Here is a 13,220-nt window from a genome sequence, read left to right on the forward strand (position 1 = left end):
CTAACAATAAAAGCCCATCTCCATCTCCCAAACATTGCGCCATTATTTTGAGCTTGCTTGGACGTGGTACCAGAGTTCATCTCCTCCCTTGACGAAGTCAAAAACTGTTGTTTTTCGACGGGGATTTTATTGATAACCTTCACCCATGGATTATTTAACCCGCCCTCTACCAGCTGCGCCTTCAACTTACCGACTGGATTGAACCAGGTTTTAATCGCATAACTTACTTCCCCCCAACCTCTACCTTCCGCGTCTTCAGGGACCACAATACCACGTGAGCGAAGTTTTTCCGAAAACTGCTGAAATTTCAGAAATCTTCCGTATGAATTCTGTTCGCCTTGAATCAAAAAGATTCTACCACCCTTCGAATATTTCGCCTTGAATGTTGTCGCTGATTTTCTTGCCAACTCAAGTTGTTCCGAAGCCCATCTTGCTTCATCCTCCAACAGTTGAAGTGTCGATACCATCTTTCTACCCTTTTCCTTGATCTCTATACCTCTATTACGCTGAATCCAAACCTCCTTAATCTCGAAGACCTTTCGTTCCACCATTACCACTGAGATTTTTCGCTCCATGGTTCCTTATAATGGACCACAAATTTTTGTTGAAATTATAACACCAATTTGCTGCTAGCCTTTTTCCCCCCTAATTTCTTTTCTAGAAGCCAATAAGGATGGAGTTCACTTCCTTCTGGATTGCGCAAGAAAATTTTATGGAGTCTCCTATCATTTGCAATATGCTAGGGAATTTGAAAGGAAAAGAACATGTATAAATACATGCAATGTTCTGTAACTGCATAGATAATTTCAAATGGACGAAGGTAGAACTCGTAATATGTGGTCAATGCTATAATTAATATCTTGCAACCAAGGAAAGATAAAATCAGAAATAAATTCAAAATGTAGCAATGGAATCTGTGAAATGTAGGAATCAAATACATGTTTGACATGGGTAATTAGTCCATTAGAAGAATCCATCCACGCAACATAAAATAAAAGAAAGATAGTTTAGAGGGTTTGGTCACATTCTACGGAAAAATGGAGGCACCAGTGGAAGGATTACTGTTTTGTTGGTAAGGATCTAAAAGATGTGAGAGGAGCTTTAAAGATGGAGATGACCGATTAAGTGATACTTATGATAAGATCTTCATTTAACATAATGAAAGCGATTGTTTCAGTTATTTCTATACCATCATTTTTCACTAGGTGCCTGCAGGGTGTCAATACTAAATTTACACTTAACATACTTGGTCTTGGTTCTAATTATTCTAAAACCCTTGAACTTCAACACATCTCTCAATTATAATAATTGTGTTGAATCACTCTCTAATCTCATCAAATAATACCACATCATCCGCAAATAACATACACCAAGATACGCGCTCTTCAATATGAGTAGTTACTTCATCTATAATTAGAGCAAACATATGGATTCAAATCTGATCTCTGATGCATACCAATTGAAACTGGGCACTCATTCTTCTCTTCACAAACGAATTGTATGGCCGGTGGATGCCCAATCAATCTTGCGTTTATACCCCCTACTTCTCAAGCCCCTTTGCCCCCAGCAAGAAAATAACTTTAGCTAGCACAACTCCTAACCCGATCGTAGACCACTGTTGCGCTAAGGAACAAGCAACGAATTGAGCGCCTTTGATATACGTTGACAGCCTTTCGCAAAAAACCCATCTCTCTCTCGTGTATATATATATATATATATAGAGAGAGAGAGAGAGAGAAACCCGGATCCGATTATTGTTTGAGTACGAAGCTACGCTATTCAAAGCATCAAGAGAGAATGAGGTTGTCTAGTTCCAAAACCAATGCAAGCAACCCTGAAGCACGTAGAAGGGATAATAGTTGACTGGGAACTTCTTCCCTCACACTAGTCACAGCCCCTCCTACATGTCCTTATTTATGGCAATGTATCCATTCAGAACTTCATTCTTTCCTAGTACCCACCAAATTAGCTCTCTAGCTATGATTTATCTAAATCAATTAAAATCATATAAAGATTTGTCCTCTTTTCTCTATACTTTTTTTTTATTATTTTTCTAAATAAAAACATTGCCTCAATCTCTCATTTCCTCACTTTCCTAGCGTGGCTCATAATTTTAATACATCGAAAGTTGGTATCTCTTGCTTACCCCAAGTGTCTTTAGTGGTTCTCATTTAATAATTTCTAAACATAACCCCTCCACATTTCCCAAATCTCTTATTAACACTCTCTTATCTTCGCCTTTAATGCACCTAGCATTATCAAAATCATTTTTTGATCAGTAGCATTATCAAAATCTTCAGTTTTCCTTTCCTTAATTCACGCCAATTTGTAGACATCTTACCATTTTTATCAACCAATTTACAGTATAAATCGCCACATGCCCTATGCTTAGCTTCACTTACCCCTCTCTTAGTTTTTCTTTTCTATTTAATTTTATTTTTGTATATTTTTACATTCTTCTAAGTTTTCTTCAGTTCTGGCTTTTTGCCACAATTTGTAATGGTTCTTTTTTATCTAATGATATCTTTGACATTAACATTCCACCACCAAGTTTCCTTATGTTGTGGTTTTCCACATGGACTCCCTATGAACTCTTTTGCAACTATCTTAATACCTTTAGCAACTTCTGCGACATCTGCCTCTAGGTTTCACATTTCTTCTTTTATCAATCTGTTTTCAAAAGACAACATCTTATCTCATTTTAGGTTCTACCACCTTATTCTTTAGCATTGTTTTTTTCACCCCATCTTCCCATCTTTTAATGTAAATTTCTAAAACAATTAGCACATTCAGTTACATTCAATAATTCTTTATACATGCCTAATCAAACGAATTTTACAGAACTTCCCTACAACTTTCTAAGTTAGTTCATTATAATTCCATAAGTTCAGTACTTCACTCCAAATCTACTACATTTATCCAGCATCCAGTGATACAAAACAATTGTAGACTCACTCAAATACCAACGTGTAGGGTCACTAACACCAAGCCGTTTGGCCAGTATTAGCAAAATGCGGTAATCATAGATATAGCTTATACATATAAAACGACCAAAGAACCAAGGTCACAGGAAAAGAAATAAAGTTATGATAAAAAAAGAACCCAGAGCAACTCAGGCAGTTTAGATTTATACATAAGCAGTTTCTAATATTATTGAAGTACGAGTGACAGTGTTTTACCCTGGAACTGGAGCAAAAATTAAAATTTAAAAAAAAAAGCTGGTGCAATCAGTTACCTTTGTAAGAAGGAGCCTCTCTGCACGCTGCTTAACAGTACCACCTGTTTTTAATCCCAAAGCAGCCAAGGCCTGCGAAAATAATAGAAAAGCACAATCAAAGGATGCAGCAATTGAATAATAAAGATAACAAACAGACGGTCACATCGGTCACATTTTAGGTCAAAATCATAGTTAGATAGCATAATTATAATTGCTTGTGAGGAAGCAAAACATCTGATGGTACCCCAATATGTTGAACTAAAAAAAATGCTCTTTTTCACTCTCTGTTTAGCACTCATCTTTGCGCCAATCATATAGGTGGTGTCACCATTCAAAATCTTTGAATATTCAGGATGGACTTGATTTTCCATCAGTGGTGAACAATTAACACTGATAGGAATTGCAATTGCAACAAAGCACAGGAACTAGCCAGCCCATTTATAAAAATAGGTGCAAAATCATTATTCAAAGTTTTGTTCCATTTTGGAATGTTCGGCAAAACATTCCGGTTGTTTCACATACAAGAATGAAAAATTCCAGTGTACAGAAAAAAAACCTTTTTTGCTGAAAATTGAATGTCAAATGTTTTGGAATGTTTCAAAATATTCCGAAACATTTAACAAAACATACTGAAGTATAATGTTTCAAATATTAAATTAGACATTAGAATTTTTTGTAACTGCTAAGATTCATTTAATCAAATAAAAGACTTGTACAAAAATTATAAATGCATCAACTAGTATAGTTCAAAGTTCTGATTCATTATAGAATATTTTGACAGAACATTACAGGTTCTCACATTTCTTCATGCATGGTTCTCACATTAATACAAACAAAAAACATGTCAAGAGCCGTATTTTTTAACTAATTCTTAGGTCATCGAGGTGATCGTAATGAAGATTATCATTTTGGCTTTGATACCAACTGTCACGACCTAGACTCATGATCATTCACGTCTCAAAGCAAACAAAACGATAAATCTTTCATTAATTTAAATAAATGTTTACATGCAAGCCTACACAATATCTTTCATTACAGTCACCCACGGTAAACCTAGAGCATTAATCTCAATGGCTCAAGCAACACTAGCTATCCTAATCAATAGTGGGGTCTTGTTTTTCCTCATCATCTGTTGACAAAAAAATTTCAATAACCATTGAGCTTAGCAAGGCAAAAATAATCACATAGCACTCCCAAATTTAAGTACAGAAATAATCGAACCACCAATAAAATTTTCGTAATAAACATTTTTGGTATTTATGTGGTATTTGAGGAAGCATTCTTATAAGCCTAATGGATCAATATTTGTTCATGACTTATATCATTTTAATGCTTTTACACCCAGGTGAAACCTCCTACCCATAGAACACCTTGAATCAACCGGCTATTAGAACGCCTATCCCTCAAAGGAGACGCCAATTCATTCACGGTGTGTTGTCAGTAATCTTTACCTCGCTTATCCAACTGTTAGGACACCTATCCTTTCGCGGAGTTCACCCGTCGATCAACCTCCTTTCTTGGAATTCCCTCTCCCAAGGAGTTCGCTCCTAAAGTAGATTTTGAAATCTATTATTTAGTTTTCACTTTCTTAATCTTTATAGTCCGTATATCAAGTCCCACCAATCACGGTGCACAGTGTCATCTTCATTAAAAGTTATATAAAATAATTTTCCAACTTGTTCTCACAAAAGGAATCATCTTTTTTCAATTAATTATGCTACCAATCGATTAATATTTTCAAATACATTTTCATGTCTTAAAAAGATGTGTGCACATTATGTCATGAGCATGATATTTATTATGAAGTAAAATTTAACAAGCATGCAATGAGTCACAATGCAACGAGTAAGCAAGCAAATAAAATGGCATTAAAATAAGGCATTGGTCCAAAAGACACATCGTGGATCAAAATCGCGTATTGGTCAAAGGACTCATCATTGTACAATTTGAATTAACAAAATATTGATCCCGGAACAAACTCTTCCTAGATGGATCCTTTCATTTAGGATGGCGACTACCATGAGACGGATTTTGGAGGAACTCCCATTGTCAAGCCAAAGTATAAACTTCAAGATAATTAAAAAGGTAAAAATTTAATTCAAGAAATGCAATAGAAAAATATAGAGAAACAGTGTGTGTCTCAATGTTCAACACGTAAACTAGAAAATATTCATGAGAATTTATGTCAGAACCACTTACCCTGCTCAGCCTAATGTACTCCACACCCATTGCACTCTTCGCACTTTAAAATGATTGCGCAATCGAGTAGTTTGGGCAGCCCCAACCACTATTTTGGGAGGGAGGAAGAGGTTGATATCTGAAGAGTGAGAGAATGGTTGAGGGGAGGGAATATTTCTAATGTTGTCAGGGGGGAATGATGGGGAGTAATTAGTAGGAGAGTCCAATTTGGACTCTCCAATTTTATGGTCCCCCAAGATTCATGTATGTAAGAGTCCCAAATTGTTAATCCTACTTTGATATGGACCCCATACATGTAACTACCAAGCACGTCCCATTTGGTGGCCCAACATTTAGATACAAAGTGGACTTCATAAATGAGTCCAGAACCTTAATCCTCTAAATTAATTTTTGAAAAATAAAATAATAATAATAATAATAATAATAAAATGTGGGCCCACTTGTGTCCACAACAAACTTCGACCCCCTTTATTAAATCAGTAAAATGTGGGTCCATTGGGGTTCACATAAATGGGACAGCCACCATAAGTTTTTTTTATCAATTTTTTTATTATAAAAAATGTGGTTTACATAAAGGTTTGGCCTCCATTCTTACCATAAAAAAAAATTTCTTAAATAACAGTAGTGGGTTCCACACATGCATAGGTGTCTAATTATATGACATGTGGCACCCCAACAAACTTAAGGTTTAATTTAAACTAATAATTAATTTAATTAAATAACAATAATGGATCCCACATGCAATGACCTGAAAATCCTAAAATGTATCTCGAGGAAAGAATTTTAGATCCGTGCATTGATTTAAGAGTATGGATTCTTAATTTTTAATATTTGAGGAAAATTAACTTCACCAATAGATTTAGAAGGATCGAGAAACATACTTTAGCCTGTAAGTACGCCTAAATCTGAAGTCGATTGAAAAAGTTATCAAATCCTCGAGTTTCGCATTAGATACTTTCCCATTAGGTAAACGACACTTTAGAGAGGTAATTTGAGGAAATCGATCATACCATTAGATTCATGTCGAAAAATCACCCGAAATAGAGTATAAGTTTGTCCAATTCAGCATTCGGGAAAAATAATTCCCAAAATGACAAGTATGTCCCAACTTAAGTTATATAAATATCTGAATTCTATTAGAAAAATCAGATTTTTCTTATTCTCCTCTCCAAACAAATCTCAACCATTTTCCTCGATATTTGAAACTTAGATCTATGCTAAACGAGAACGATCCGAGCTTAACCGCAAGAAGGAAAGTTGTTCCTCTCGCCGAGGGTTACGTGTGGACGCAAAGAAATCCGATTTTCGCCAGAAGAAAAATTTAGAGATTGGCCGGAGGCGATTTTAAACTCCGTTCAACCGTTGAATATAGCTTGAGGTAGGTTGCCTTCCCTTCTACCTTCTAGTTATGCGATAATTTCATAGAAAATCCATGTGATTGTCGATAAATCGATTGTTTCATTAAGTTTATACATATTTGAACGATTTGAATCATGTTTGCATGCTTATTTATGATTGGTTTTAGTTCATTTGACGTAATATAAACTTTTTATAGTTTGTATAATATTTGGATCGATTTTGGTCAAGTTTCGACGAAAAATCAGCAATTCGGAAAAGTATCCGAATGTTGAGTTTGGTTCTAATTTTTTTTGTGTTGCTTCCATATAGTATGTATACCCATTTCCTACCTTTATTTCATTAAAAACAGTTAAGTATTATTTTAAATTCTTTAATAAATAAATAAATAAATAACCAGTTTTAATTTTCGACTTTGAAAAAAAATCATTTTTTTTTAACATTTAGCCAAATTTTCACAGATTTCCAACTTTTACGTCTTATGGTTTTATCTTTGTTTCCGAGTCTTTCGACTCAACCAAATCCATCGAATGGAATTGGTTGATGTTTTATGGATTTTGAATTACTTTAAAAGTGAAATTACTTTGATAGATATGTAGGAAATTAAATGATAGATTGATCGATTAAATTGATTGATGGATAGAGATAACATATGTTCTCAACTGATTGATGGGACAGTACCTCCAGTTCTACGTAGTGGCTATGCCACGTAAAACATGATAGATAGATAGAGGGATGAGATGGTTGAAGGATAGAAATGACAGATAACTGTCACTGGAGGGCTCTACCAGACTTTGTTTGTATTTTCGATTAAAAGAAATGATATATTATATACAAAATAAACTATTTTGTTTACCAGCAAAGGTTTGTAAAAAACCCATATAGAGTGACGCGTTGCTCAGTATCCGGAAGCGGCGAATCAATCTAAGATAACACTAGATGTCATATGCTCTTCGGTGGTATGGGATACCTTAGAATATATTACAGCTTATGAAATCCGGGAATTTCTCCTATGTATTTCTTGGGAAACGTTGTGTGTAAAGATGGTCTCTATATAGTGTAGAGCTAGGCGGAGTTCACATGCATTGCCTCTTGATAAGCTTCAACATGAGGGGTCTCCTGGGCTAGTTAGGGGGCGATTGATTGCGCTTCTAAACGCAATTTTACCGGCGTTTGCGTCAAAACGCCGCGTTTTGAAGCTGAATCAAATGCATCCAGCCGCTGCGTTTTGAATTTGCGTTAAAATTTTGCGGTTTGGAACGCAAATGAGAGAAGCGGTTTGAGGGAGCTTTTTTATTTTGCGTTTGCAGTTTGAGATACCGAATAAACGGTTCATCTAAAAGACGTTTCTACCCCTCCCTATTTTCTCCATCGAATAGACGAAGACAGAAGCTCTGTTCAACCACGACGACAGAAGCTCTTTCAACCTCTTTCTCGCACACATAGCAGCCTTCACAGCATGACGATAGAAGCGCTATTGAACCTCTGTTCAACCACTTTCTCGCACACACAATAGCCTTCTCAAACCTCTCTCGCTCTCGGACACCTCTTTCTCTGTTTCATCTTGGTTTTCAATCGTCTAACACAGCTGCGCACAGCTGTTGGATCTCCAACTCGCACAGATCTTTGCAAAGCTCTCTCTCGCAACAGACCTCGCACAGATCTGCAAGGAGTTCGACCTCTGCATCAACTCTTACAGGTCTCTCTCTCTCTCTCTCTCTCTCTCTCTCTCTCTCTCTCTCTCTCTCTACATCGAAAATTAATTTAATTTCAATTTTTTTGTAAATCGAATATGATTTTTAGTTTGGGGTTTTTGATTTAGAGAATGGGTTTTACCTGTATATCCATCACAGTATCGATCTCCAACTCAACTCACCAAGATTTGAACCCCAAACGAACAATAGCTTCATATCTTCTCAGGTTTTAGTTCCCACAACTTCAATAGATTCATATAGTTTAGGGTTTTATAAAATTGGGTTTTCGATGTCGATTTGTTAACCCAGATCTACAATGAATCTGGATTTTGATGTCGATTTGTTTATGTATTTTAATATTTTCAGGGATAATTTTCACTTTAATATAATTTTTTTGGATCGGAAATGATGAGAAATATAAGTTAATTGTTATTATCTTTATAGAGGTAGATCGTAGGAGATTTTGGTTACATCGGAACTCCAATTGGAGAACAGACAGGAAATTAGACATCTTTTAGAAACCTAAATCAAATATTGATAATATTTGATAAAAAATTTCTAACCAATATACATTGGTAAAATTCAAAAATATTATCTCTAGGAAACAATATAAGAATATGATAATGTAATTTTAGAATATTCGAATATAAGTTGAACATGATAGAATTTAGGTCATTTTCTATTAATCTATCATGGAAGTTTGAACTCAAGGAGGGCATATCATCAGTTTTAAAAAAATAGGTGTATCTCAAATATTCTTTAAAATATGTAAGGTGTATCCAAAACACCCTATCTTATAAAATATTCTAAAATTGACTTTCATTCTTACTTGTATATATATGGTTCAGAAGCATGTCTATGCCTGATAAGGATAAATCTTGCTTCTTTTGAATTTAATAAATTTAGACTATTGGATTAGTTCTTGAAGGGAAAAACTGTTTGTTGCGGGTAACCCATTTCAAAATTTTGAAGAAACTCTCTTTCCATTAGATTACACGTGACATTTCAAGGAAATGTTTCAAAATTCTGAGAAAATGTTTCAAATTTTGGATGATTTATCTAATTAGATATTTATTTTTTAGTTTCTTCTGGATCAGATTAGTGACACTAGTTGATTTTACTGATTTCTAGTCCAAAACATCTAATTAGGGTTTATTGATTGGATGGTTTAGTTTATAGTTAGTAATTTAGGGCAAAGATTTGTAATTGGGTTCATTATTTGGAATTTATGATTGTAGTCTGTTTAAAAATTGGGGGAAAAAAGGAGTGAAAAAAAAAATGCAATAGGATAATAGTTTGGGTGTAATTCAGGTTCAATGCTCTTAGAATTTTTAAAGAATTTCTATTTTACACCCTTCTACAGTAACACCCTAATGACTTTCTCTCAACAACTGTGTTGGTAGTCCCCTTTCCATAAAGAATTTCATAATAATAAAAACAACGGTGATTCGTTGCTCCACAAAATACTTGAAACTACAATGATTTTGTTATAGCATGTATTATTACAAGCATCTCTTTCTTGTAATTAGATAGTACCAAATGTTGTGTAGATAATGCCTTACTCTTGAATGCAAGGGGCTGTTCATTTTGGATCAAAATAGCCTCTATTAATTTGCTAGATGCAATGTTTGCAATCTTTTGTGGATCAACAACTCCATCCTGTGATATGAGATGGCCTAGGTATTCTATCTTGGTTTGGCTGCATATGCATTTAGAAAGCTTCACTTATAACTCGTGGTCATGATGTACTTCTAATGTAGCTTGAACATCACAAGCATGAGTTTAATATAGCCCCTTTGGGCTGGTTTAGTTGACCACCCTTTTCTCGTTTTAATAAAACTTTCACTTATAAAAAAGAAAAGATGTACCCTTTGAATCAGAATCAGAGGCGGTTGTTGATTTTTATATTTATTTTTTATATAGATTTTAGGAGATTTCTTTGTCTTTAAATGAGTTCTCATTGATAATGGGGAAGAATACTCTCATTTTTTTTTTCCTTTCTTCCTTTGTAGGCATCTCACCTCTTAGGTTTTCTTGTTTCTTAATAATTTTTTAAAATTCTTTAAACAATTATCCTTTTCAACATCTTTTATAGATAAATAAGGCATGTGCGAGTCTGTTTTGCTTGGCTAACCTTGTGCCATATTATAAATTTCTATTTTTCTTCATCTTCATCTTTATCTACTTGAGTGGGTTTGCTACTTTTAATGGAAAAATGTTCGGTATATATGTTAAGGCCTATCTTGTATATCATTTTGAATTACATTGTTAGTCTATTACTCTATACTGATGTTAAGGGGCACATGTTCCCCCAAGTGGTAACATAAGTTTTAAAAATATTATACTCTTTATAGAGTTGACTGGAAATATAGGATTCTTATTACCCTTTAATTCTGTCAAAATCTTAGACGATCTCAACATATCTTATTACAATGCATTATTTTTACTATTCCTAATGGCCATTAGTCCACTTTTCATGGGCTATTTGATCATGTTCAAATATCATTTTCTTGCACTCTCTTAGTATGTGTTTGATTGGGTTTGCTGTTTTCATGGGCTATTTGCTATCTTCGATGATTCGATGATCATGTTCAAATATCAAATTTTATGTTTTTATTTATTTCAATTTTACTTATTATATTAATTATGATTATTATGTTTAAATGATGTCAGAATCTAAATGTGGTGGTTGTGAATGTGTTATGTATATACGATGTAATGTGAATGTGTTATGTAAAATGTGAAATTTGGATTGAATATTATGCAGGTATTTTGTTTATCAGGAAAATTTCATATGTTCAATTTCAAGAGGAGATGCTGTCGAAATTTTTATAGAATTTTATTATATTTAGTGTAATTATATATTTATAGGGGTATTTTAGTAATTTTTGATGCATTCTGCATACATTATGTTGGATTGTGTATTATGCAGGTATTTTGTTTATCAGGAAAATTTTATATGTCTATTTTTAAGAGGAGATGCTGCCGAAATTTCTATAGAATTATAAATTTTTCTATAATTTTTTTAGAATTATAAACATTTTAATATTAAAATAATAATTTTTTAAATTTTTTATATAATTTTATTATATTTATATATATTTAGTGTAATTATATATGTATAGGGGTATTCTGATAATTTTAATGCATTCTGGTTGCATTATCAACCTTAAGGGCATTCTGGTCATTTTACCCTACTACAGCAGATTTTAGAAGCTGTATCAAACAGTCCACAGTCAGATTCTAGTCAACAGCACAGCAGTTTTAAAAAACTCTATCAAACAAGTTTTTCAGCTTTTCAGATTCTGACAGCAGTTTTAAGAAGTTGAATCAATCAGCACCTTAGTGATCACTTTTAGGCAGTGTTTGTTTGCGCAATTTTTTAATGCTTATTGCTGGAAAAAATTAAATTCAGCACTTTTTATCAAAATAGCGCATTTGTTTACTCTATATTTTCAACGCTTATTGCTGAAAATAAGTGAACAAAATTCAGCACTATTTTGATACTGAAAAAAAGTAATGAAGCGGTAAGGACTTTGCTTTTTTCGACACGAACAAGTATGCCCTTCGTTTTTTGAGCATGGACAAGTATGCCCTTATTCTTAAAAGGATATTACCTCTTATATCTCATAGATAAGTATATAAGCACCCACAAATTAATAAACCCACACCATGACTAAATTATTTTGTCTTATATGAGTTAAAAGTTTTGGAATGAGTTGATTTTTGGTGAGGATGATCTCCTCATTAGTATATAAGCACCCCACAAATGAATAAACCCACACCATGGCTAAATTATTTTGTCTTATATAGGTTAAAAGTTTTGGAATAAGTTAATTTTTGATGAGGATGATCTCTACAATGAGGAGATCATCCTCACCAAAAATCAGCACATCCTGAAACTCCTAACCCTATCAAAATAAGTTCAAGAACCGTAAATCGTCATTTAAAAAAAAAAAAACTATTTTTGACGAGTTAGAAGTTTCAAAATGGACTGATTTTTTGTGAGGATGATCTCTATACCTTCCTCACTAAAAATGTGCTCATTCCAAAAACTTTAACTCATATAAAACAAAAACAAAAATTGGCTATGGTGTGAGTTGCCCTTATTAATTCATAAGGTGATTTTATAATTACACATCCTTTATTTCTTTCGAAAATTATTCATCCAAAATTAAGTTATTTTAATGTTGATTTCAAATTTTGGTGACTTGTATGACATTATTATTTTTAATTTGAAATTTGTGGACTTTTATAAATAGAAATTATTATTTATAAATTGAAGATTTGAGTACTATTTATTATTTAAAAATGAATTATATTTTAATTTTATAAGAAATAATATATTTTATTGTGTTTGATAAGAAATAGGTATTTGAAATATGCAAACAATGTATAATATGATTGTAAGGGTAACAAAGACAATTTACCAGCTTCAACAATGTGTAACATATATGATTCAGCATCTAAACAAACAACTTTTTCAATACTTAAATTCAGCGCTTATAAGTTTCAGCGCTTAATGCTATTCAGCACTTATTTTTTTCAGTTTAACAAACAGCACCTTAGTCTGTAGTCGTCAAACGGTCGACCTCACCGTTAGTTGAACTCAGTACTGGGTTCTTGGTCAACGGCCAGTCTGAACCGGATAAATGGTCATCCAACCGTGGTATGCTAGACCAACCACAAAATCAAATTATAACGATGAGATTCCACATCGGAGGTTAAGTTTGGAATATCGTATTGCCATAGCC

The 13,220-nt window shown here is 33.5% G+C and overlaps 1 protein-coding gene across 3 annotated transcripts in view; it reads right to left on the reverse strand.

Annotated features, from left to right (window-relative positions):
• The window catches only part of ATO (splicing factor-like protein), a 41,657-nt gene that overhangs the window by 15,562 nt on the left and 12,875 nt on the right, over positions 1 to 13,220 (reverse strand). For all 3 annotated transcript variants that reach the window (XR_015182479.1, XM_086457218.1, XM_086457217.1), the window contains exon 7: positions 3,236 to 3,307. Coding sequence is in view for 2 of the 3 variants with exons in the window: in XM_086457218.1 (XP_086313344.1) it covers positions 3,236 to 3,307 (72 nt within the window). In the remaining variant the exon portion in view is untranslated. The remainder of the gene's footprint in view (positions 1 to 3,235; positions 3,308 to 13,220) is intronic.

Source organism: Akebia trifoliata, chromosome 11, assembly GCF_017979445.1.
Source record: "Akebia trifoliata isolate Shusen 1 chromosome 11, ASM1797944v1, whole genome shotgun sequence".
Lineage (NCBI taxonomy): Eukaryota > Viridiplantae > Streptophyta > Magnoliopsida > Ranunculales > Lardizabalaceae > Akebia > Akebia trifoliata.